Source organism: Mus caroli, chromosome 3 (genome assembly GCF_900094665.2).
Source record: "Mus caroli chromosome 3, CAROLI_EIJ_v1.1, whole genome shotgun sequence".
Lineage (NCBI taxonomy): Eukaryota > Metazoa > Chordata > Mammalia > Rodentia > Muridae > Mus > Mus caroli.
The window spans coordinates 57,428,374-57,453,587 of record NC_034572.1 but is presented as its reverse complement, the minus strand read 5'-3'; the positions used below and the strand labels follow the sequence as shown (position 1 = coordinate 57,453,587).

General features: G+C 41.4%; 1 protein-coding gene across 6 annotated transcripts in view; it reads left to right on the top strand.

The window, feature by feature from the left end:
* Positions 1 to 25,214, top strand: part of Plch1 (phospholipase C eta 1) — a 202,778-nt gene that overhangs the window by 105,060 nt on the left and 72,504 nt on the right. For all 6 annotated transcript variants that reach the window (XM_021158107.2, XM_029475580.1, XM_029475578.1 and 3 more), the window contains 3 exons: positions 10,661 to 10,807; positions 13,179 to 13,422; positions 20,944 to 21,073. In XM_021158107.2, coding sequence (XP_021013766.1) covers positions 10,661 to 10,807; positions 13,179 to 13,422; positions 20,944 to 21,073 — 521 coding nt within the window. The remainder of the gene's footprint in view (positions 1 to 10,660; positions 10,808 to 13,178; positions 13,423 to 20,943; positions 21,074 to 25,214) is intronic.

Sequence of the window (25,214 nt, the reverse complement as noted above, 5' to 3'; positions counted from 1 at the left end):
TATTTGCTTTTCTTTCACCTTTGCATACTTGCTAACTTAATTTTAATTTTAAATATATACATATATATATATACATATATATATATATATATATATATATATATATGAACTAACAGAGGATCACTTCTTTCCTAATGAATTCCCTTGCTTACACACAGCTAAGGAGTGCCGTGTTTCTTTAGCATAAGCTTGTGTTTCTTTCTTCTAACAATTAATGGATACTATACAACTATAATTATACAGATTCTCTCTCTCTCTCTCTCTCTCTCTCTCTCTCTCTCTCTCCTTTCCTCCCTCGTGTGTGTGTGTTTTATAGGGTCTCATGTCACCCAAGATGGCCTCAGCTTCCATATGTAGCTGAGACCTTAGTCCTCTTGCATCTGTCTCCCAAGTGCTAGGAGTGTAGACATGTGCCACAATGCTCAACTTAGCTAACTGTAATTTTTGTAGCTCTTTTTTTTTTACATAAAGTTAACATACATTGCTTCTTTTCATGTCCCCTTATTCCTGTCTTCTAGAGGTTACTTCAAACCAGTTCATAATGAGTCCTATTATTGCACAGTGCTCTATTATGTCCATGGTATGTATCCAGACAGCCCCCTTCTCAGGATCATTTTGCCCTAATTGCCAGTGGAAGTCTTTAGTGTGATCAGGATTGATATGGAGAAAAAATAACAAGCCATAGTGTACACCACTGGAGACATGAGTACCTTGGAAACAATATGCTATGTGAAAGAAGCTGTGCACTAGCAAAACTGACCTGACCTCGTGTAAAAAATGCACAGGGTAGAATGATGTCTCAAGTCAGAATGGCGATTGTTAGTGTGTGAAAATGGGGAATGACTATAATGGTCTGAGGTTTCTTCTTAGGATGACAGAAATGCTTTTATAATATTATTTCTAGGTGTGTTGGTGGTTTGAAGAAAGAGTCAGATAGATCTCTTCAGTTTCAGGCCAGCCTGATCTACTTGGTGGACTTCAGAGAACAACTTTTGGGAGTCACTTCATTGATTCAGGTGTTTTGGAGATCAGAGTTAGCTCATCGTACTTGTGCAGCAAGCACTTTGAAAGTATTTTAAATGTATTATTTGGTGACTTCATTCATGCATACATACAATGCATTTTGGTCACAATCAACTTTTAGTCTCCCCTCCAATTCCATCCCCCACCCCCAGAACTTCTCCATCAACATATCTCTCTTCCAATTTTATGTCTTTAAAAAATTGTCATCCTCATCATTATTGTTATTGTTTCAAGCCACCAAAGCCAATTAGTGCTGCCATGCGGGTAGGATCCCAGTGGAGCATGGGCAACCTACCACTCTCAGTAGTCATCAGCTGCTAGCAGCTTCGAAGTTTCTTTTGGTCCCTCTGTCATCCATGCTGGAACTTTTAAATTGCATTGTCTTATGTCACCACAACCACTGGGAGTTTGTGAGTGCAACAGCTGTATCACATGCAGAAGACAACATTTCTTGGCACACCTCCCCATCCTCTTGCTCCTACATTCTTTTGACTACATTCTCTGAGCCTTAGAGTCTGGGTGGTTGGATATAGATAAACCATCTACAGCTGAGCACTCTGAGTCATTTAATCTCAACACTTTGACCAGTTACGAGTCTCTGCGTTAAGAACTACCCACTATAATACATTTCTCTGACCATGGTTGAGAACAGTACAAATCTATCAATAAAAACATAAATATTTAGAAGGCAGTTTGACAACTTGAGTATTTAGCAAAACAACAATATTAAGTCCTTCTTGCCTCCCTCCCCCAACCCCCAGCTAAGGCCCCAGCGATGAAGCCTCTATCCAAGTGTTTGGACATGTTTATGGTACCACGCATTATTTCCCTTTTGTGGAGAGCACTCAGATCTAGCCAAGATAACCATTAGTTACCCTCATAAACCATATTGCCACCATTGTACCAGTGAATACATCTTGCATTGCAGATCTAAATTGAGGCATAGAGGGTCAAGTGCTAAGTAAGACCAGTGATGTCTTTTTCTCTGCCAGTATCCTCCATAGCATCTTCTAGCATTATGAAAGCTAGCCAGCAGGGAGAGGGTTTCCTGATTAGTTCCAGATTGATTTCTCTATACCCTGAAACCTAAGTGTGTGGTGTCACCAGTGTTGTTTTAGGTACCCCGGGGACATGCCCCCCCCCAACTTGCCAGCCAATAATTTGTAGAAAGTAAGCCATGCCTAGCATTTAGACTTTCATTTAATAGCCCATGCCTTCTGAGAGCAGCATTATCCATATGAGGTAACACTGTTCAAACTTCTTTTAAAAAATGTTTTTAATTAGCTTACAAACTAGTGGGTTTTCATAAGGGTTCATTATCCATCCTTTCGTTTAGTTAACCTGAATCCTTTTCCTTCTTTGTCCCCGTTCTCAAGTAACCCTTCCTATTTGTTCATAACGTGTCCCACTGTCTCCTATACTACATGTTTTCCTTGAGTTACAAGATCATAGGTTCCCCCATATCTCTTTCATATATACTTCATTTTTGTTAACCTTACTCTTGCCCATCTTTCCATTAAGCACATCCTTTAACATCCATCTCCCTAGCTCAGCTTTCTAGCGTGTTAACTTCAGCACACAAATCACAAGTGTTTTTTTTAAGTAATGTTTTTATCCCTTGAGAATTTCATACTGTGAATTTTGATCATGTTCATTGCCTTCCCCCCAACTCCTCCTGGACTCGTCCTCCACCTCATTAACTGATTGAGTTCGGTTTTTACCTGCCTACTTGGGTATGGGGCCTGTGTGGTTAACATACCAGATATCACACCATTAGCAAATGAACTCTCCCTTTCCTGGCAGCTGCCAAGTGCCAAATGTTCACGTCAGCTAGAGGTGGGACTTTTGGGGCCCCTCTCATGTAGTTTCGTCTGGCTTGAGTTTGTGCAAGGTCTTGTGCATGGTTTCACAATCACTGTGAGTTTGTGTGTTTAATTGTCATGCTGTGTCTGCTAAACATTATATCATTGACAAGATCCTACATCCTTTGGCTCTTACAGTCTTCCCATCTCCTCTTCCATGAAGGTCTCTAAGTCAGGAGGGGAGGGGTCTGATATAGACATCACAGGTGGAATAATTATTGTTGTTCGAGACAGAGTTTTAACTATGAGGCCTGAGCAGGTCTCAAACTCAAAATTTCTCTACCTCCTAATTGCTGGACTTATAGGCATGAACTGCCACACCTGGCTAGAAGTAGTATGTATGTATGTATTTACTTACTTACATGTATTTATAACATCTTCTGCTGTGGGATTTGGAGAACTAATAACCCTTAGGGAATTTTTCTATATTTTAAACTAATTGTTCCATCAAGGTTTTATTTAATGCTTTAAAAGGTTATGATGCTTTTCATTTTTATAGCTGAGACTTTGTGATGGGTTTTAAAACTCCTAATTATGTAATAAAGTTAAGATAGTCCTCCACTCATGTGTTCTGCTTTTTAAATATTTATGCAACTGGTAGGCAGTCATTAAGATGATAATTGTAAAGTCTGTAGAAATGTAGAAAGCTGCTTTATGATACAAAATGCAAAGGCAGGGTGCCAGATGGCCTAACTACCATGGTTCCAACCTGAAGAGCAAATGTATGCTTATGGAGCTTAGCAGATAAAAACAGTGTACTCGGTGCAAGGGGCCCTGAGCATTTATTTCTCTTTCAATATCCTTGCATGTCCCTAGATTGTAGTGAAACAAACTTGCTTTCTAAACAATACTAAAACTCTACTGTGTAGGATCAAAAAGATTTTACATACATTGTTAGCTCCTTCAATTGATAGTCTGAGTTTTGCAGCCATTTGTGGAGAATCTCCAGCAGAGGAAATAAACTCAGTAAGGCTGCAGCCTTTGTTTATCTGCAGTAAAGCCTTTGTTTTCTTTCTTTTCCCTTCTGTTTGTGGCATTTGTGGTGCTCTACCCTCCTCCTCCTCCTCCTCCTCCTCCTCCTCCTCCCTCTTCTTCTTCTTCTTCTTCTTCTTCTTCTTCTTCTTCTTCTTCTTCTTCTTCTTCTTCTTCTTCTTCTTTCTCTCTCTCTCCTCCCTTCCTCCCTTACTTATCCCTCCCTCTCCTACTTTCTTCTCTCTCTTTAAGATTTATTTATTTATTGGTGTGTGTGTGTGGTGTGTGTGTGTGTGTGTGTGTGTGTGTGTGTTTGTGTATGTGTGTGTGTGTGTGTGTGGTGTGTGTGTGTGTGTGTGTGTGTGTGTGTGTGTGTATGTGTGTGAGTGCCATATGTGTTCATGTGCCTTCAGAGACCAGAGAAGGGTATTAGGCTCCTTGGCACTGGAGTTATGGGCAGATATGAACTGCCTGACATGAGTGCTGGGATCCAAATTTTGGTCCTTTGGAAGAGCAAGCAGCAAGTGCTTTGAACCTCTTAGCCATCTCTCATGCCCAGGTGAAGTCTTTTAAATCACTTGCAGATCTCTTCCAATGTAGCATGAGTGGAGACTGACTTTTATGTATAAGGGTCCAAAATCACTGAAGGAAGACCCAAGACTCAGATCATATGCAAAGACAAAGAGAGCTTATTTTTCAGGAACAACCAGTAAGCAGGGACCAACCATTCTCCAAAATGGAGACCCCAGACAGAGGGGTGCAGGCCTTCCTATAGGGAACTGGAATTACTCACTGGATGGATTAGGTAATCTAAAATTTCATTGGTGTGTTCTAGGGGTCACAGGTGGTCAGTGGTCTGCATTTCTATGTCATGTTTAACCATAGGATGACATAGGGCTGTTCAACCCAGATGGCCCATCCTGAGATAAGTTATTTCCCCACTTTTGTGGTTATCCTCAGGAGGTTTTATGATCTTGTTTCTGGATTTTATGGTCTGTTCTGGGAGCTGGTGCCTTGACTTCTTTTTGAAATCAGGCCTGGTCCTTAAATGGAGACAAATGGGGTTTATGTCACCCTTTCATATGGAAGGTGGTAACTGTTGTACCCTACTGTACTAAAAGCAGAACATGAAGATTAGCTTGTGCTGACACAAAAGTCATTTTGGTAAGACTGGGGAAATAGTTTGTGTTCATCATTGGTTACTTTTGTTAATGGCAATGTGTTATTAGTAATGACCGAATGTTCCTTATTTGCTTAGCTTTGCACCTGCAAATGGTTATATGCTGTCAGGTTTGAGGGAGAGAGGGGTGGACTCCATGCCTCTTAAATATCATCTGGACCATTCTTTCCATTTAACTTTAACTAAATTACTTTTCTGGTGACAGGGAACAATTAGGGAGGCAGCAGAAAGCAGATACACAAGCAGTTTAGGTCTTCTGTTACTAAGACTCTGACGGCCGAATACCTTGTGATCACATGTGTATGTCCACTGCAGCAAATGATTTGAAGTCTTAGCTCATGGGATACCCAAGGCTGAATAGGTAGATAAATGTGAGGTTAAATGAGCATTCAATATATTATTGTGCCAATATACCCCTTACTGAGAGACTTAATTCAGCTTTCCAGATGTGGGGGCTATCTGGGTGATACTTGCCAACAGGAAGAGAACATTGGTGAAATAAAGTGACTGAACTTGCTCTTGAACCTCTGTGCTATGCCTGCTGACCTGTAAAGGTGGCACAGTCTCGGCAGTCTCCTTTCAGGGCAGAGAGGCAGAAGGAAGGAAGAAGAAGGGAGAGTGTGTTAGCTTTATTTTGCTGTAGTGAGTGCCAGAGACTAACCATATCAAAAGGTGGAGATTATCTTAACTAGGGTTTTAGGGGTTTCAACCCATGCTTGATTGGCCCATTTGTTTTGGGCCTTTGGCAGGACAGGAAGTCATGGCAGGCATGTGCAGCAGGGTAAAACTGCACACATTACAACCCATGGAGTGCCAAGGAAGAGATGGGGACCTACAGACCTCTTCAGGGGCATGTCCTCCGTGACCTGCAAGGGCCCTCCTCTCCTAGGTCCAGCATCCCTCTCTCAACCCAATAATTGCTTGAGAATGGCAGCCAAGGCTTTTAACACATGAACCCTCTCCACCCCTCTTTGTGTGTGTGTGTGTGTGTGTGTGTGTGTAACTTATCTAAAAAATAGCAAATAAGTGGTACTACAAAGACAGTGGAAACTGATTCAGATGCATAGGCAGTCCTCACTGTTACATAACTATGAGGATGGTTCAGTAATTAAATTAAATTAAAATTCTACTTTGGTTTAATGTATTTTCTATCTCCAAAGAGACAGACTTCTGAATTGAATTATGTCTGAGTCTGGCTAATCATCTGCTCAGAAATATCTGCTGATTGTTGCCTGTGAATTAAAAATCTCACTCAGCCACCTTCCCAGCTCCCACAGCCTAGTCTTCCCTACCATGGAGAGGGCCTTATCTATCGCTTGTCTTCTGAGCTACTTACTCTGCCAAAGGTTGGAAAGGCATAACTTTTCCTGATCCTTAGTCTTCATTGATGCTAAGACCACTCTTCTCTGAAGTTCAGTCTGCTCTACTTTTCTATGGCTTGCATAGTGAACTTCTTGTTCAAAGATTTTAAAAATAGCTGATTATGCATTGGCTCAGAGATTGTACCAAAATGTTACAGACTAAGTGGCTTAAACCAAAGATACTCATTTCTTACAGTGCTAGGGCTGCAAAATCCAAGATGAACTGATAAGTTCTTAGGGAGATTTTGTCTGATTTTTCCTTGGAAGATGTGAACAGACATCTGTCCATCCCAGATAGGGCACTGGCACAGAACAACAAAACAGTTTTAACCAACTCTAGTAGTTATTGAGGTTATTTGCAGGAGCAAAGGTGGCTGATTCACTGTAAAGACTACCTAGTATGGCTGAAGACTAGGAAATGCAGTTGTCCCTGGGGCTCCCAGAACAACATTCAATCGCTCTAATGAAGTCTTCCTTCATCGTGATTATTTGCTGTACTTACTACTTGGGGAGAAATCCCTTGTGGGTCTAGTAACTTACCCTAAATTACAAGCCTCTTTATAAGCAAAGAACAGTTTCTACACAGGAAATTAGCTACGCAGCAGGGTTCTTTTCCTGGCTTGCCAGAAGGTCCTTCCTTATCATTGTCTCCTTTCATGGCCAAGAGAAAGGGAAAGGGTAGTGAGGAGGGTGGGGTGAGGGAGGAAGGGAAAGCACTCCTTTTTGGAGAACACAAATTTCATCACTCCTAAGACCTTATCTGCCCAATGGCCTCTTAAAGGCTCCCATGTCAGACACCCTCATGTTGAGGGTGAAGATAAGAAACACCCACACTTCAAGTGAAGGCTCCCATTTATTGCATTTATAATGTTCCAGGCAGTGTTTTCAGTATGACACACATAGATCAGCTCATTTGATCCCCATCATAATTTGAGAGGTAAATGTTAGGATTATACATCATCATATAAAGAAGGAGGCCTAGGGCATAGGAGCATTGTACTGAAGTTACAGGAGTACTAGATGTCAGAAGTGCTGCAATCCATCTTTGGGCAAATGCCATCGATGTTCTTATCCATGGATCTAAATAACACTAACAAATATCTTCCTGAATGTTTCGTAATGTTGAAATTTGAATGGTTGAAGTCAAAGCCTCTTCCTCCTGTGCTACAGATAACTCATGACAGCCCTGTCTCAGGACAGGAGTTGGCTCTGGGAGTCTCTGTGTGTGAACACAATCTGTGACCAGCCTCACTGCTGTCAGGGAACTCCTCACGGGCTCTTCTCAGGCTGTGTTGGTTGGTTTGACTTGATGGCTTTGTCTTGATTCTTTGAAAGGCTCATTTCTCGGTCCCTTTAATTCCTGGTGTGAAGTGGTCAATGTGTGAAATGAATTAAAATGCAGGAGTCCCAGCTGCTGATTCCTGGCTTGCTAGAAACATTCTCCACCATGGATACACCACTCTCTCTACAGCCAAGGCCAAAGGTTGCCCCATAACCTTCCCTTCCACCATCTGGCCCCTTCTTTTCTTTCCACACTGCCATAGTCACCTGAACAAAGTAGGAGAAAGCTTCCAGAACATGAGCCAAAATGTGACTTTTTTAGCTAATACCTGTCTTCAGGTCCTTACTGAAATCCCCAACGCTAAGGCAATTTCATCAAGTCATTAAGCTGGAGCATGCCCACTCTACCAAATTCTAAGCTGATGTCACGTGTTCCAGCAATTTGTAAATATTTCCTTCTACCTGAAATGTCATCATGCAGCCTTCTTTTGGCAGGTTTCATGATTTTTCACAGTGAGGTAGCTTTATGATACATTACCACAGCCAGAAGAACACACACACACATATTGAAAAATACACCACATCACTGAATATAAAGAAGCAAGGTGTTTTGCTGCAACACACTCTTGAACAAATTACCAAAGAAGGCTGCCCTTGAGAGACAGCAGCATTGGCTTCTGCTGATCCTCTTCATAAAAGAACATTAGATTTCAGGGCTGTTAGATTAGTACAATTAGGTAACCTGCTAAATAAGTGAATTATTTTACCAGGACAGATTTCGTTGCAGTTTCTAGTTCTAACACAGGTGGGTGCAGAAATGCTATTAGAACTTTTAATAGGTTTTGAGTTTTGAGTGACTTGAATTTTTAATATTTCTATAAAATAATTAACTTAGATGTGTGTGTTATCTCCAGATGCCAGATATGATAGTAGTGTTGCACCTTGGGTGTCTGTTGAGAGTGGGTCCTGAACGGAACTGGCTCCTTACAGAAAAGAGTACTATTCTGCTTAAGGGTTAAAATATAAATCCAGGTCACACAATGAGTACAATACCCAGTTACATTCTAGAAATAAAAATTGCTTTGTCAAATTAAATAAAACAAAACTCAACAGTCTTTTAACTTTAATTGCTGCAATGGATGACACTTGATGGCAGGTACACTTACCTGACTTCTATGAACCCCATCCACAAGGATTGCGTTTTGCTTTATGGCTTGCACTTTCATAAGTTTCAGTGGGGTTTTTTTCCTTTTCTTTCTCCTCTTCTCCCCACTCCCTCTCTTTGGGGATCAGATTTAGGGTCCTGTGTATCCTATATTACTGAGATATATTTCTATGTCCAGCTTTCCTAAGCAATATTTTTATTAATTCATCTCCCACCATCAAATACCCCAACTATAATTTTATGTCATTCTTTCTTGATCCTCAAGGCTAAGGTGGCTGTGTTAAAGTTACCTTGAATGGGTATCCTGCACATGCAGCCTAACCCACTGAATCAGATCATTTTTCCCAGTAAAGACTCCACTCTCCACCCCGAAGAGAGGAGTCCAGGTTTGACATGTTGCAATTTGCCTGAAGTTCTTTTTTTTTTTTTTTTTATCATTTAAAACAATCTGCTTCTCACAGCATCTGTTTGACAAGACAAGCACTCAGCTAGATATGTCAAGTCCTCTGTTTCTGGCTGATAAAATGAAAAGGAATATTTTGAAGAATATTAAAAAACTTGCAGAATTCAGGAGATGATGTAGTTCTTTGTCATTTTTAGCACAAGAAATGTGACAGCTGTGACCTCTTGGAGAGACCAATCAGAGCTTGGTTGTCAAAATGACCCAAGGCAATTTACTCAACCATCCACTTGAGGTTTGAGTTCCTTCAGAGAAAGTCCATTTGCTCTAAGCTTAACTTAGATGCTGATTCCTTGATGGGGTGATGGACAGACTACCAAAGATGCACAAAATCTGTGAGGAATGTTTCTAAAGAAAAAGATGGACAGCTTTACTGAATCCGGGAAAACGGGTCGACGGACAGATGTCTACTTCCAGGAAAATTGATCTCAAGATACACTAGGTATAAATGAGAGCTTGAAGGTAGATAGTAAATGGTTAAAGTATCACCTAAATTAACTTTTCAAGTTATTCCTCTGGATGGAAAAATCTCAGCAGCTCCCATGCAGCAACAATTGTGAAAAACGTGTTTGTTGATCACATGAAACAAGTATTCAACTTACCAAACACATTAAAAAAAATAACACGAATGCACATGGAATCATCATCCAACTTCAACAACTGGCCTTGTGTAATCGTGTTTCTTTTGGTTTCATTTTTACAGCATTTTAATGGATGGCTATATAGCCAGTTGTATAAAAACTCACATGATTTTATGTTTGAAAACAATCTTTAGAAATCTGTCAATCCAGTAGTAGTCTTATATAAACAGACAGACAGACAACCAACAAAAGATAGATTTCTGCAAGAGCCGTAAGTTATTTATATGGAAATAGAATTTATTTTGGAAAGAGCCAAGGTTTTATCTCAGTGATGAAATGTTCACTTAATGTACACGATGCCCTTGCCCTGAAAATGCTGGCAACAACCATAATTATCATCCAAGCCTACTGTGATGGCTCATCTGTGTAATNTTAGCACTCAGGAGACTGAAGCAAGAGGCTTGCTGTAAGTTTAAGGTCACAGTGAGCTACACAAGGAGTTCCAGGACAACCTAGGCTAGAGTGAGAGACTTGTGTGCCCCCAAACACCAAAAAATTTACTTTTATTATAAAGATGTTTACTGGCATAAGTTTGACAAATCTATTCCTTAATAAGTCTTTTTTATTCAGGTTACTTACCTCTGCCAAATGTGCCGTCTGATCCTTGGGGTCTTGGAATGAATCAGTAGTTCTTTTGAGTATAAGCTCTGCATGCTAGCATGCCCTTACTCGCCATGTGTGCAGTTACAGCTCAATGTGCTCTGATCTCTTGCAGTTGAAAGATGCATGAGTGTAATGCAGTCCGGGACACAGATGATCAAACTGAAGCGTGGCACCAAAGGGCTCGTTCGCCTCTTTTACCTGGATGAGCACCGGACCCGCCTCCGATGGCGACCCTCTCGGAAGAGTGAGAAGGCAAAAAGTAAAATCAACCTTTGAATTCTTTGCTTTGATTGACGAAATAGTTTTGCATGGAAATACATAGGAAGTGCTGAGCAGGCTTCGCGGAAGCTTCATAGATGCGGAACTGTCATACTTTTGCAAGTTTTGGAGTCAGCTGATTATGAAACAATAAATGGCAATGAGTCTTTGGGGAAAGGAAATCCACGAAGGCTTTTTTGCCCATGAACGCTAAAATGCTAATATTTCCGCTGTGTTGGAGATACATCGCGTTTTATTTTTAATTGGGATATCAGGTTTCACAGCTTGAGACTTTTTCCTGTAAAATGTAGAGGATATTATAAATCCAAATGGACGTAAAAGCTATTGCTGTTCTCTGAGCAATCAACAGATTCATTAATTGACAACAATCTTTAAGTGGTTGAAGTTTCTTTCTCCCATCTGTACTACCTGTATTACTGGGATTATTCTGGAGAAGTAGAGCTAGTAGCTGGAGAGCTACTTGGCTAGACGTAGGCAAATGAGATTCATTAGGGGAAGTGACTCCCATGTTTATAGAGCTTAGGCAATGTCATGGTGTATGTGCAGAACGACAGACATCAGTGTCATGGTACAGCCTGCAGCCATGGGAGAACACCACGTGACCTCAGTTCTAGGCTAAAGGCCTGAGCTCCCTCAATTCTTTACATTCAAATCTCATAGTTCAAGGGCTCAGGACCACAGAGTTTTGATATCCTTGGGCAGAAGGAGATGAGTATACAAGCTCCAGGAGGGAGAAAATTGACCTTTCTGACTTTTTGTTCTGTCTGAGCTGTTCCTGATTGGATGATACCCATTCCCATTGGGTGACTGTGACTCTTACTTATTCTGGCCATTTGTTCAAATACCAATTTCTGTCGTACTCTTTGAGACATACTATCAGCAATGGTGTTGTGGCTTGTATCTGGGTATCTCTTAATCAAGCATGCTGGCACACATGGATTTATCACCAAGTTCATGTTGAATCCCCTATAATAGCTCTCAGCTCATTCCTTCCTGTTTCGTGTTAATGACATTGGTTGGGAATTTCTCTGCTTTTCTGGTAGCCTGTCACAGAGCCTTCTAACCCACCTTCATTTTTACTAGGCTCTTCTGTCTTCATCAGAAACAGAAAACTTTATTTAAAGTATAATCTTACATTATAAATAAGTATATTATCCTCTTTAACAAGAAAACTCAAGACTAAACATGGGACAGTTTGTTTCTGATTGTGTTCCCTGCATTGCTTTCAGCTCTGTCCCTGGTGCTGACATTGCAATCCATAGAAACATAAGCTCAGCTGCTCTGAGCCTCACAATAACAATGTAGAAGTAGATATGGACCCATCTTCCTTCCCCTCCTTTCTCCTCCTCCTCCTTCTCCTCCTCCTCCTCCTTCTCCTTTTCCTCTTCCTCCTTCTCCTCTTCCCCCTCCTCCTCCTCCTCCTCTTCCTCTTCTTCCTCCTCTTCTTTCTCCTCCTCCCAATATCTTAGATCTGCCAGGACTTTTCCTGGGACTGAACATCAGCTGATTTCCCAGTGAGTCATGCAGAGAGTGACTTGATACCAAAGTACAACTGGGACCCGGACCTTGAGGCAGAATGAGGAGTAGGGTAGAGGGCAGTTAGTAGCATATGGAACATTTTGGATTCTTTCTTTAAAATATACATGCAAAGTGGATAATAAATAGTACTTCTCTGGTGTAATCCTTAAGTGTCTTTCTTCCAGGCTTCCTGAATAGCGTGATTCTCTGCCTGTTATACCAGGCTCTCTGAGACCTAGCGTTTATCTATCTCCTCAGCTTCATCTCCCACACTTCTGTCTCCTGAGCATTTTTGGCCAACATCCTTGCAGTGGGCCCAGTGTTTCTGTCTATCCCACCCCTTCCTCCTGGGAGCCATTCTGTTCCTTCCCTCTTTTCTAAGCCGAGCTGTCCCAATATTTCCCCTGTGAGTCACATTAATCTACTTCCTATTTATTTTCTAACCATCTTAAACATTTTGCAAAACAACATTCAATTCTAAGTTTTGTGCATAATTCCCTGCATGAATATGTAAATGAATTTATAATATTTATTAGCTACTTTCCAGTCTTCTTGCCCTGAGAGGCACTTCTGTTTCTTTTCTATAAATCCCAGCATGCTTATAAAAATGATTGCCCTGGGAAGACATGATCACGAATGCCCCAAAAGGTAAATTATTGGGAAATTTCTTTTGAGGCCAGTTTTGCACATTGGGTCTTAAAAAGCACTACCTTCAGGCAATGATTTATTTCTTCTTTAAAATGTTTCAAATAATTCTACATTTCATGTTTCTTAATTCTTACCAATAAATGTCTTTACCTGCCATATAACTGTATATTTCACTTCCCTTACAGTACTTATTGACTCCATCTACAAAGTCACCGAGGGCAGGCAGTCTGAAATATTCCACAGACAGGCTGAGGGGAACTTTGACCCCAGCTGCTGCTTCACCATCTACCATGGCAACCACATGGAGTCCCTGGACCTCATTACCTCCAACCCAGAGGAGGCGCGCACCTGGATCACGGGCCTCAAGTATCTGATGGCTGGCATCAGTGATGAAGACTCCCTTGCCAAGAGGCAGAGAACCCATGACCAATATCCTTTTTAGAACTTCATGCTTGAGTTGCTTGTGCGTGCCCAAGTGTGTGTGTGTGTGTGTGTATGTGTGTGCTTATGCATGTGTGTATGTCCACAAAGTGATAATTGAAAAGCACTTTGCTTTTCCTCATAATTGTGAGGTCTGAAGCATGTCTCCTTTCTGTCTGATTTTCTGTCTCTTGAATTGTCCTCTATCCTTTTGCTGTCATTCTGAGGGCATGCAAAAATAAAACCGTGGAGACATAAATATGTGTGAAGTCAGGAGCAGAATTTTGAAGAAATTGAATGTAGCTCTCTAGTCAGAGAAGTCCCTATATGATATGGTTGCATTTTTATAGTGGAACACTAATTTGGATGTATAGAAATCCTGACATGACATAAATTTGGTTAATTTAACAAATGCTTTTTGTGTTCTAATTGTGTCATTGACATCAAGCACCTCTCAGCTTTTTTCTCCTTTTGAACTTACAGCATGGTCACCAAATAGTTAACACTACGGAGGATTTTCTTCTTAGTAGACTTATTACCCTCTATATAGTGATTGAGGAATGAGAGTCTTTATGTGATCCACCCCCTACTTTCTTTTTAAATGTAAACACTATATTTTGTATATTTACTGTTTGAAAATTTCACACATAAGTATGTGTTTTGATTAAATCTTTCCTTCTATCTACTCCTATTTTGTCCCCCAAACACCATGAATACTTTTTTAAATCCATTGAGCCCATTTGGTGATGCTACTAAGTACTCTGGCGTAGGGCTGTCCACTGGTACATGAGCAACTTCTCAGGATCACATCTGAAGAACTCGACTCTCTTTCCTCCCATAGGAATCAATGCCAATATCTCTTCAGTTCAGGGTAGGACTTTGTGGGTCCTTCTCACTTGTGCTTGCATTTTGTCTGGCTTTATCTTGTACAGGACTTGTGCACTGAGTCACAGCCATTGTGAATTTATGTGTGCAATGGCCCTGTCACGTCTGGAAAATACTGTTTCACCATCTTTCCACTTTCCGTTCTGAAACCAGAGTGGAGCATTTCTGCTGGGTAGAGTGGATAATGTTCTGTGCTTTTTCTGACCTCAGTTGCCCTGCCTGTAAAGTGAGAGTATTTGGCTTGTTCATGTCTGTTTTCCTTCTCCATGCCTTCAATGGTCTTAAAATATGTGTGTCTATGTCTTTGTCAGAGATAATATCAGATTCTGGGGTCATTGTCCTCGCCATCACTACTACCAACACATCACCACCCACCATCACTACCACCACCATCATCACATCCATCACCATCACCACCACCCACCACCATCACCACCACCACAACTACCATTACCACCACCACCACTACCACCCACTACTACCACCACCACCATCACCACCATCATCACATCCATCACCATTACCCCCACTCAAACCACCACCACACCACCACCACCATACCACTACTACCACCACCACCACCAATAATAACAACCATCACCACCTACCACAAACCATTATAATCTTCATTATATGCAGAAGTGAGGAAAATTCATACTCATTAATTATATAGATCGACACACAGGCTATTGTTGAAATAAAGGGAACAATCAGCCCAGGAAGAGATTTCAACAGTATGAAGGCAAAGCTGGTGAGCCACAGGTTTTCATGTCTATGCACAGCAAGCAGACGAGTGCAAGTGGGATTCTTGAATGAGTTAAAACATCTCTGCCTTGATCTGTTGCTTTGACATTTGGTGAATCAAGAAACTAGAAAAACGCAAGTGAGCAACATTTCTGAACAGTGGGAACACTTTCTGGTACAGACATCAAAGGCTGTGTTGATGGCACTCTTGGTAAACATGTGCTTTCTCACATCTAAGATGGGCAGTTCCAGGATTGGGTTAATTCAGTGGTTCAGTGATGGCATCAGTGTCTCAGCACCACATCCCTAATCTATAGGCTTGGTCCCTCAGCTGGCTGGCAACCTCTCGGTCAAAGGAGGTATAGCATCTTCAGATGGCAGTGCCACAGTCCTGCCCAAGGGAACAGTGTTTTATCTTACAAATGAAAGAGGCCAAAAGGGAAAAAACCTGTGTAGAACCCTCTCCAGAGATAACTCTTGTCATTGGGCAGAATTCCTATTGTAGATCCATTCCTGCTTGAAGACTGCCATGATGCTATGGTAACATGAGGTGTATATTTTGATATTTGTCAAATTAGAAACTAAATCAGAGCACTAACAAAAAGTCAATTTGTTTAAAGTCATAGTAATTTCTACTACATTTAACGTCATGTAGAATGACTATATTTTTCAAAGCAAAGCAGCAAAAACTCGAAGGATCCTGCTGCTTCATTACCTTACACGTCTTTACAGTGTCAGATATAAGAGAGCACATGAGTTTCCATGTCCATTTTGTACTTAGCTTAATAAACGGAAGAAAACCCAGCCTCACACAGATAGGATGGGAGACTTGGAAGCTTTCATCAGAGACACTCAGCAATGGACCCTGAGGATGGCTGGATTAAGTCAACAGTCACTTCTCTTCTCATCACTAGACCACATGATTCCTGGATACATTAATATGTCAAAGTTCTATATGAAACAAGGAAGAGCAAGAGTCACAAGGGAAACAATTCCAGAAACCACGGTTTGCCCTCTGATAATTAGGACCCCCTTGAGTATTTCAGAACCTTTACCCTGTAGGTCAGGGTTGTAATCCTTGACGTAGACAGGTAAGAGGTGGGCACAGATGGCAGGATCCTCTCTTTGCACTATTTGTCTGTGTGTTTTTGTTGTTGTTGTTGTTGCTTTGTTTTGTTTTGTTTTCTGTTTTCTTTCAACTTGATGCATTTATGCTTTCTGTTGCTTGAAAGTATTCATATTTGAATTAGTCAGCAGGGTGCCTAAGACATTTCATATTCTGGCAGCAGGTCATCTGGGAAGGAAGCACACCTCAACTGCTCAGGAAAGCAATTTTATAACACTTAGAGACAGTTGGTGTTTGTGTCAGCACGGCAAGGAAGAGTAAAGGAATGAATAGACAGCAAGAAAAACAGTGAAAAGTGGGTGGAGCAGGACAGCATCTTTCAGAATTGACAACGTTTTATGCCGTACAACAGTATATTGGCATTACAATTTTGAAAAAATTTGTGTGTGTGGGAGGTGCACACATCACTCTGCATGTTCATACTAAGGTGAACACACATACACGGTCAGAAGACTACATGAAGGACTTACTTCTTTCCTGCCACGTGGGTGCCAGGGATTGGCGTGAGGTCATCAAGGGTGGACAGCAAGGACCTTGCTCCACTGATTCATATCTCCAGCTCCAGGTTGACATTCTTGATTGGACATATGTTTAATTAATCAAGGAGAAAGAATGTAGGCTGTTCATGATTAGGCTTCACCTAGGACTTAAACGCTCATGAATAAATAACTATAATGAATCTTTAACTGGCTAAAGGAGAAAATCCATCCACCTAAGGTGGGAACTGAGTTATTTTTGCAGCATGGTGGGCCAGGTATTGTGAAGATCTGGGTGGCTTCCACCCTTTCATATCACAGTCTATGTGTATAGGGTGACAGTGCTGCTAATGCTGGAGCCTGCTCACTGGAGGGTACGGAGAGCATCACTGGAGAATATAGAGAGTAAACGAATTGATGTACTCACACTGTGAGCACTTCCCTAATAGGCTGTTTGCTGCTGCAGTGCTGAAGACTGGAAGCTTTCTTCCTGCTTCCTCTGGGTAGATGAACTCTGAAGTCTCAGCATCCTACCCCATGCAGAGATAATGGTGCTGGTGTATAACCTCAGCATTTACTCCATCAGCCTATTCCCTGTTTCTTTCTCCACTCACCCTGTGAAGGAAGTTGTCACCTGAAGGTGATCGCTTACATGTGCTGTAAGAATGCAGAGGAAGTGCAGCTCACCTCCTGAGTTTGTCTAGGACCATGAGCTAAGAATGAGTTGATGTGATTGAAAACGTTAAAGGAATGATGGCATTTTTTTTTTACTTAAAATTTGAGCTTCATTGTGCACAAGCAGAGCGTTACTGGAACAGAGCTGTGTGCATTCCTGCGGGACTTGTTCTTCAGGCTGCTGCCCCATGAGTGGAGAAGCTGTGCCTGAGATGAGTTGTCTGCAAAGAGCAAAAGGTTGAGTGTCAGCCATTTCACAGAAAGTCTGCCTGCTGAAACCGTGATATGAAAGAATATGATGTGATTTCATTCTCCTCTGGTTCTGTTATAGAAAACACCAACGGTAGCATCTATTTCCTTTTCCTTCTGATTTTTCCCTTGTAGAATGACTTGTTCTTCGTAATATTGTGTGTGGTAATGAATCATCAGTTCCGGGGGGGTTTCTGAGCACTGATATCTTGGTTATAAAGCACAGCTTTATACAGGAACCTTTCAGCTGCTTTTCTATGCGCACTCTTACTGGAAAGAATGAGTTTTTCTTTCGTAGAATGTCGAAGTTATGAGTGAGCTCATGGTTATCTGGTTGTGTTTCCTGATGCTGGAGAGGAAGAAACAGGGGCACTGAGGGTGACACTGATGACCCAAGGTAACGGGGCTGTGTCATCAGTAGAATCAGGACCAGTGCTTCTTTCTTTCTTTCTTTCTTTCTTTCTTTCTTTCTTTCTTTCTTTCTTTCTTTCTTTCTTTCTTTCTTTCTTTCTTCCTTCCTTCCTTCCTTCCTTCCTTCCTTCCTTCCTTCCTTCCTTCCTTCCTTTCTTTCTTTCTTTCTTTCTTTCTTTCTTTCTTTCTTAGATATTTTCTTCATTTACATTTTAAATGCTATCCCCGTATCTAGTTTCCTCTGAAAGTCCCCTATACTGCTCCCGCCCTGCTCCCCAACTCATCCTCTCCCACTTACTGGCCCTGGCATTCCCCTATACTGGGGTATATACTGTTTGTAAGACCAAGGACCTCTCCTCCCATTGATGGCCTATTAGACCATCCTCTAGTACACATGCAGCTAGAGCTCAGGGGGCAGTGGTTAGTTCATATTGTTATTCCTCCTATAGGGTTACAGACCCCTTCAGCTCCTTGGGTACTTTCTCTGGCTTCTTCATTGGGGGCTCTGTGTTCCATCCAATAGATGACTGCGAGCATCCACTTCTGTATTTGCCAGGCACTGGCATAGCCTCAGAAGAGATAGCTATATCAGGCGTTTATTTCTTGTTCTGACTCCATTCTGTTTGTGCTTTGTCAATCCCTGTCCTCTAAAGCAGTTGTCAAGGCCAGCTATGAATAGGTCTGAAGCCTTGAAGCTCAGCCTCCAGCCCAATAAGCTTGTATCTTCAGGAAGTGCTCGTGCTGAGGATTGTCTATCCTTTGTCTCGTCCTAAGAGTTTGGTAGTTCACTGTAGAAAACAAAAAGATAGAAATACTGCTATTGTTGGATTCATTTACTCACTCCTTTGTTATGTGGCTGAGTGTGCTGTGGTCAGAAGAGTGCCAAATTGAAAAGGATGGAGCTCCAGGGGAAGATGGGTGTGTTGTGTGTTCAGAAAACAGGAAAAAATAAACTTTACTAGCAACTGGTCATCCTTTGAATTCTTTGTATATTTTTCATCTAGCTCTGGTCTCCCTTTAGCCTCTAGGTAAAACATGCAGTGAGCTGCTGATTGAGCTTTCTCAGAAACAGTGGAAAGAGCTTGGCTTTTGTGTTGATTTTGCTGTAAAGTATCTCTGGAAGAATATAGATTTTCCTTTTCTGTTTGTTGTTACTTTGTACATTTGCAGTGACTAGCTAGCCTGTATACATTGTGTAACTTAATGGATTCCTTGTGTTCATTCATTTGTTCATTTCTTCATTCATTCATTCACATATGATTTTTATTTTTTAAGGCATTAATCTTCCCCAGCCATAATTTAATTCACATAGAAAATGCAAGTGTGTTTTTTTTTTAATCACTGGAAAGTTGTTTGGTAGTTTGAGCTAAGGAGAAAAACCTCTTTTAGGACTGCTGCCTGCTTGCTAAGATATTATCCACTGGCCTTCTGCTGTGAGTCACTTCTGTTCTCCACTTACTGTTTTCCTTTTAAATTGTAAATTCTATTTATTTGTGTGGGTGTGTGTGTGTGTGGGGGGGGTGTTTTCCGGCATGTGTGTCTGTGCATATTACCTATGGAGGCTAGAAGAGGGCATTGGAGCCCCAAGAGCTGGTCTTAGGATGGTTGTGAGCCTCCATGTAGATACTGGGAATTGAACTCAGGTTGGTTGGGAAAGCAGCCAGTGTTCTTAACTGCTCAACATTCTCTCCAGCCTTGCCATTTCTTGATTTTTAAACCCATGCTTTTCTCTGACTTTGATTCTCTTCAGTTTCTCTCTCTCTCTCTCTCTCTCTCTCTCTTTCTTTCTTTCTTTCTTTCTCTTTCATCACTTTTATTCCTTTTCTTTCCAATACTCTTTATGCATTGAAGCTCAATTTTATATTCTATGTATACATGTCCTTAAAAATATGTTATATTAGAATGCTCTCTGTTAACTGGGATTTTTTCAGTATATCCACTTAATTTTCTCATTTAAGTCTCCACACACATAGTATGAATCCTTTGTATATAAACTCAACTTTGTATTGTCACCTCTGAGTCCCACATCTGAGCTTAGTGACTATGATTAGAAGTGTGTAATTGTTGGTGGAGCACTGTCACATCTACTGCTAACAAAGGAGTGCAGGCTAGAAATAGTTCTCATTTGCAGGCAACAGAGATGCTAGATCAGGTTGTAAGAGTGTGGAGTTGAGACTTCATTCTCTTATCTATTCTGACTGAAAGCTTTCTCTTTTTCCTAGCAATAGTGATGTTCAATGACATGGTCTAGGATTTTTTGTTTTTTGTTTTTGTTTTTGTTTTTGTTTTTTAAGAAAAGACAGTGATATTCTGATGATAAAAACAAAAACATGCTATGGGAGAGAGCATAGGGGAAGGCAGAGCCTAGACTTGTTGAATTTGAAATTCTATTACAGTGAGACCTTTGAGTCAAGAAGTAGAGCATTAAGACTAGGCTGCTCCTGCTCGAGCTGTCTCTAACACACACACACACACACACACACACACACACACACACATACACACGGCAAAGGTGTGCAAGACCTCTAACCCTTTGTGTAGGAACATTTGGGTTAGCCTGGCTGCATCGTGGAGCTGAGGTCAGGACATGAGAAAAAGGATGGAATGAAGTCACGTAGAAATACTTGTGATGTTACGGGCGGCAAGGGTGCTGTCCTCAACAGAGCTGGTGAAACACTGGTGGTTTTAACACTTAATTTGGATTAGGTCGACTAGAGTGTTTGAATTAAACCTTTCAGCAGTCTAGTAAAACTCTTATTTTGTGACCCATGCACCACCCACACGTACACATACCCCCATCTCCTCTCTCCTGTTGTCACCACCAGGCTTTCTTCACAGCCTGTGCACTGCAGGGTCTCCTCAAAAGCATGCCTTCTGTTTCCACATCGCTAGCAGTGTCCGTGTGACATTCAACGAGTGAGTAGTTCTGATTCTGAGGAAAACTTTTCTTTGACCTTTCTGCACATGGGTGAAGCAGACCTTTGAGGAGGCTGATAAGAACGGTGATGGCTTATTGAATATTGAAGAGATTCACCAGCTGATGCATAAACTAAATGTCAATCTGCCCCGCAGAAAAGTCAGGCAAATGTTTCAGGTACGTGTTCACAATTGTCTTGGCCTTCTGTTAACCACGGCAATTACTGATGTACTTAGGCACATTAAAATCTACTATTTTGTTGGGAGCTGGTATTACCTGCTCTGTACTGTTTTATTTTTCTTTGATAAAGAGAGGCATTATGTCTCATCAAGGGAAAATTCTTCATAAACTTAAGTACCCGGTGTCATCCCCTCGAATCCTATGCTGCTGCAGTTTTTGAGAGCAATGAATTATCATTCCTGACACTTGAACAGTGGTGTGAACTTGATCAAGTCCTTTTGAGAGGACGGAAGTGTTTTATTCTCCTACCACAGAGGCTGTTTAGAATAAAAACCTAGTAACATGAGAAAAACAGTGCCGTCAGAAGCCCCAAGAGCTCTCTTTTGCTTCAGAAGAATTTAAGATTGAAAGCCCACGAGGCCCGGAAGTGCTGCTGTCAGAGTTCAGCCCTCTGTTGGTGTGTGAGATCTGTTGGTGTGAGTGCTCCTTCTTCTCACTCCCTGAGGAAGGTGCTGGGCGGGAATGTCCTCTGCAGCTTCCAGCTGGGTTGTACTTGGAAGTGAGCCTTGCTGGGCAAAGGCCAGATTACACTCTTAGTAATGACCAAGAGATAAATCACAAAATGGCATTTATTTGGAGATAGATCATGATATGCATGATCCATGTTTTACAAAGACTTTTCATTCTATGTGATTAGGTCAATAATTTAGACGCATAGTAAGCATAAAAAGGAAAAATGTTTTATGTTTGGGGCTTTTTCCCCCCTATCCACATGCTGTTCTGCTTTTTTAACGGCAAAGACATAACAAGGACCGTGTGTTCCAATATTGATGGGAAGACAGAGGCTGGATCCCTTCTGTGACTGCTTAAGGGGGTCCTGCTTAGGAGATGCTCCTGTTAGAGATGGTGTGTATTGGGGTATTTGGTTCCATAGAATGAGAAAAAAGGAGAAAAGAAATAAGAGAAATTAAGGGAAAACCAGAAAATGTTTATGTCCTATGACTTATGGGCTTAGAGTAAATTCTTTAGCCAAGCTTATTTAATAGTTACAGTTTAAAATTAACATCTATTAATACAGGTTTCATTATGGCATTTTCATACATACTTTGATTGGTTGATCTTCCCCTCTCTTACCCCAACCCACACTTACAACCTTGTGCCCCTAACTAACTTCTTTTCTACTTTCATATCATTCTGTACATGCTGAGACAGGGTCATACTATGTGGCCCAGGCTGGTTCAGAATCTGCAGAGCTCCTTCTGCCTCAGTCCCCTGTTGTCAGAGAGTAAAGCCACTGTATATGTGGCTTACATTTTAAAATGTGTGAAGCCAGAAGTGGCGGGACAAGTATGTCACTATATGTGAAATAAGTCCACATGGGTCCTGAGTCTAGCAAGTCTCTGCAAAGAAAAGCTCATAGTGAGAATGAGAGCTTCGGATGTTGCCAGGCAGATTAATGATGCTCATGGGAAATTCCTGAACCTAGAAGTATTAAGACTTTATTTTTCAGGATGTGGAATATTTTAACACATAGAAGTGGAAATCTTAAAGATATCTGTTAAATCTTTAATCACCAGGGAAATGCAAATCAAAACAACCCTGAGATTCTACTTCACACCAGTCAGAATGGCTAAGATCAAAAATTCAGGTGATTACAGATGTTGGCAAGGATGTGGAGAAACAGGAACACTTCTCCATTGTTGGTGGGATTGCAAGCTGGTACAACCACTCTGGAAATCAGTCTGGCGGTTCCTCAGAAGTTGAACATAGCACTAATGGGGGATCCAGCAATACCTCTCCTGGGCATATACCCAGAAGATGTTCCAACTGGTAATAAGGTCACATGTTCCACTATGTTCATAGCAGCCTTATTTATAATAGCCAGAAGCTGGAAGAAACCCAGTTGTCCCTCAACAGAGGAATGGATACAGAAAATGTAGTACATTTACACAATGGAGTACTACTCAGCTATTAGGCAAATGGATGGGTCTCGAGGCTATCATCCTGAGTGAGGTAACCCAATCACAAAAGAACTCACATGATATCCATTTGCTGATAAGTGGATATTAGCCCAGAAACTCAGAATACCCAAGATACAATTTGCAAAACACATGAAAATCAAGAAGAAGGAAGACCAAAGTGTGATTACTTCATTCCTCTTTAGAATGGGGAACAAAATACCCATGAAAGGAGTTACAGCGACAAAGTTTGGATCTGAGATGGAAAGAAGGATCATCCAGAGACAGTCCCACCCAGGGATCCATCCCATAATTAGCCACCAAACGCAGACACTATTGCTTATGCCAGCAAGGTTCTGCTGACATGACTCTGATATAGATGTCTCTTATGAGGCTATGCCAGTGCCTGGCAAACACAGAAGTGGATGCTCACAGTCATCTATTGGATGGAACACAGTGCCCCCAATGGAGGAGCTAGAGAAAGTACCCAAGGAACTGAAGGGGTCTGTACCCCTATAGGAGGAACAGCAATATGAACTAACCAGTACCCCCTGAACTGGTGTCTCTAGCTGCATATGTATCAGAAGATGGCCTAGTCGGCTATCACTGGGAGGAGAAGCCCTTGGTCTTGCAAAGAGTATATGCCCCAGTACAGGGGAATGCCAGGGCCAGGAAGCGGGAGAGGGTGGGTTGGGAAGCAGGGTGTGGGGAGGGTATAAGGGACTTTCAGGATAGCATTTGAAATGTAAATGAAGAAAGTACCTAATAAAAAATTGTTATTTAAAAAAAATTGTTAAATAGGAGTAAACACACACACACACACACACACACACACACACACACACACAAAGACAGGGTCTCACTACGTAGCTCTGAATGGCCTGGAACCCATTTAAACTAGGTTGGTCTTGAACTCACAGAGTTGCCTGCCTCTGCCTCCTGAATGCTGAGATAAAAGTGGGTATCATGCCTGGCCAGCAGGGTTAAACATGTTGATTTAAAATTGTAGCAGTAGGGCTGGAGAGATGGCTCAGTAGTTAAGATCACTCACTGACTGTTCTTCCAAAGGTCCTGAGTTCTATTCCCAGGAACCACATGGTGGCTTACAACCATCTGTAAAGGCATCAGATGCCCTCTTTTGGTGTGTCTGAAGACAGCTACAGTGTACTCGTATAAATTAAAATTGTAGATGTAAAGTGAACAGTATACTCAAGTTCTTAGATGCAAAGGCTCTTCATTATAGGCCCCATATATCAAAACCAGTGTACATCCTCATTGAATATAATGAGAAGGAACCAGCAGCATCATATAGAAGCTATACAAGGTTTAAATATGTTTTTGTGTGCTTTTAACCCAAAGTTAGCTGTAAGCAAAAGTTTCCGTCAAACTTTGAAATGCCTCACAGTAATCTACATGTTATCTTTGCTTAGAGGCCATGCTGGTCTTTTATTGTTCCAATTTTAGCCTATGCACCACTGAAGCAAGCATGAGCAATAAGCAAAATTCTTGCGAGCATTTTGAATTTAAGGCTATATTTAAATCTATTTATCAGCTCAGTGTTTTTCCAAAACCCAAAATTTCAAAATGCCAGTCCTTTCCCGTCAGTTTTTGTTTGGTTATGATTGTGTGCACTTTGAATGAAGGCTATCATATAAATGGTTTGCTTGTTCATTGTGCTTCTCTGGCACTTAAGTGATTAATTCTACCTAGTTCATGATCAGTGATGAACACCTCTTGTACAGTAATTATTAGGCACATATAATTTAAAGTAAACACCTATCTGTATGAGCTGTTCAGACTTTCCCTCAGGAGGAAAGCTGGCTGGCACCACAGCTGCGGTGGCTTTAAGAGCCCGACGCCTGAGGCCACCCACGAGGGACCAGAGAGATTGTGGTAGGAGAGTTACATCTCCTCAGATGTTACAGTTCTGAAGCCAGTGAGAGACAAGAGTTGATGCTGTGCAGTGAAGCACACCCCCTTCTTGTTCCTCATCTACTGTGCTCAGGTTCTCTTCCTGACTGGTCTCCCCAAAGTCAGCTGTTGATGTCTTCACTTTCTTTTTTTTTAAATTTTTATTAGATATTTTCTTCATTTACATTTCAAATGCTATCCTGAAAGCCCCTTATACCCTTCCCCCGCCCTGCTCCCCTACCCACCCACTCCCGCTTCTTGGCCCTGGC